Source organism: Echinops telfairi, unplaced genomic scaffold, assembly GCF_000313985.2.
Source record: "Echinops telfairi isolate 266 unplaced genomic scaffold, ASM31398v2 ScPeMD7_7459;HRSCAF=8497, whole genome shotgun sequence".
Lineage (NCBI taxonomy): Eukaryota > Metazoa > Chordata > Mammalia > Afrosoricida > Tenrecidae > Echinops > Echinops telfairi.
Window position 1 is genome coordinate 7,205,511 of NW_022111359.1, and position 1,989 is coordinate 7,207,499.

Genomic DNA, 1,989 nt, shown 5'->3' on the forward strand with positions numbered 1-1,989 from the left:
GACAGAGGTAGGTCGTGGCTGCTCAGCATCATGATGTACTAAAAGTAGCAAATGCCCCTGAGCTGTTCCCCTGAAAGTGGCTTTCAAGACAAAAACAATCTAAACCACTTGCCGTCAAGTTGAATCTGGCTCCTGGCATCAGAGTAGGGCTTCCAATGGCTGGTATTTCTGAAGCAGATCACCAGGCCTTTCTTCCAAGGTGCCTCTGGGTGCCCTCAAGCTGCCATCCTTTCAGTGAGCAGCCCAGCCCATTTGTGCCGCTCTGGGGGCATGGTCAACATGGCTGGCGGGAACTTTCACCTGCTGTGACTTTTAGGTCGATGCTGTGGTTAGGTGGTTCCCACTCATCACGACCCGTGTACAACAGAACAAAACACTGCCTGGTCCTGTGCCATCCTCCCAATCGCTCTTGTGATTGAGCCCGCGGTTGCAGCCACTGCGTTAATCCGCCTTGTTGACAGTCTTCCTCTTTTTCACTGCCCCTTGACTCTGCCCAGCATGATGTCCTCCAGGCACTGACCTCTCCTGACCAGTCACTAGTTTGGAATATTTAAACCTTGACTGGTTGATCATTTTAAAGAAGAAGAAGGGTCAAGAAACAGCTTCAGGTACAGCTTGATCTAGCTTCAGTTGTAGTGGGAATCTTTCCTAGCAGTGGGTGAGGCTTCCTCGGAAGAAACCCTCCCTGTGGCCCGCTCTGTGCCAATCCCCAAGCCAGGCCTGGAGTCGGTTTCTCCCCTGCCCTTGACGTCCCACCACGCCCTCACCTCTTCCCTTCATTTTCTCTTTCCTCACTACAGTTCCTGTGCCTTAAGAATATCCGCACTTTCCTGTCTACCTGCTATGAGAAGTTCGGCCTCAAGCGGAGTGAGCTCTTCGAGGCCTTTGACCTCTTCGATGTGCAGGATTTCGGGAAGGTGGGCGCAGAAAGCACAAATGACTGGGTGTCTATTCATGCCCGTGAAGTCTTTGCTGGACTAGCTAAGGGACATAGTGGAGCGGACAGAGCTCGGAGGAGCCAGACCAGGATTCTGGTCCCTGCTTCTCTTGGCTTGTGACCTCTGCCCTGCGGCCATGCATCTCTGAGCCTTCCGTCCCTCATTCCAACCAACTCCCTCTGGTGGCCTCTGAGGGGTCAGGGGCAAGTGGGAGCTGGTGTCCAGGTTGGGCCTCTGGGAGGCCCAGGGCCCGCTCAGACACTGCCTTTTGTTACATCCCAGGTCATCTACACCCTGTCCGCTCTGTCCTGGACCCCAATCGCCCAGAGCAAGGGCATCATGTGAGTACTCAGGCCGACAACTCCCGTCCCCCCTGAAGCCCCACCCCCACCTGGTCTCCAGGCTCTGACTCACCCCATACTGGCCCCCCAGGCCCTTCCCCACCGAGGAGGAGAGTGTGGGCGATGAAGACATCTACAGTGGCCTGTCAGACCAGATCGAGTGAGTGGGGTCCCCTTGGGGTGTGTGAGGTGCGCTGGAGAAGCAGGGACACGGGCCCTGACTGTGGGTCTGAGGGGACAGGGCATTGATTTTGGGGGTCCTGAGTGGATCCTGGCCAAGGCCGTGGTTGCCCCAACTTGGTGCCCCGCAGTGACACGGTGGAGGAGGATGAGGACCTGTACGACTGCGTGGAGAACGAGGAGGCCGAGGGCGACGAGATCTACGAGGACCTCATGCGCTCAGAGCCGGTGGCCATGCCGGTGCGGGTGGTGGTCCCGGTGACCCTGGTGGGTGGGTGTGAGGTGGGGAGTACAACCTGGGACCCTCTCACTGGCCTCTCCGTCCCCTCAGCCCAAGATGACGGAGTACGACAAGCGCTGCTGCTGCCTGCGGGAGATCCAGCAGACGGAGGAGAAGTACACAGACACGCTGGGCTCCATCCAGCAGGTGGGCACCTTCCCCCGCCTGCCGCCTGCCTGCCTGTCTGTCTGTCTGCTTGCCTGCCTGTCTGTCTGTCTGTCTGTCTGCCTGCCTGGATGCTTGCCTGTCT

General features: G+C 57.9%; 1 protein-coding gene across 1 annotated transcript in view; it reads left to right on the forward strand.

The window, feature by feature from the left end:
• Positions 1-1,989, forward strand: part of VAV1 (vav guanine nucleotide exchange factor 1) — a 98,455-nt gene that overhangs the window by 44,651 nt on the left and 51,815 nt on the right. Inside the window, exons 2-6 of the mRNA XM_013007647.1 lie at positions 801-917; positions 1,221-1,279; positions 1,371-1,439; positions 1,591-1,699; positions 1,791-1,886. Coding sequence (XP_012863101.1) covers positions 801-917; positions 1,221-1,279; positions 1,371-1,439; positions 1,591-1,699; positions 1,791-1,886 — 450 coding nt within the window. The remainder of the gene's footprint in view (positions 1-800; positions 918-1,220; positions 1,280-1,370; positions 1,440-1,590; positions 1,700-1,790; positions 1,887-1,989) is intronic.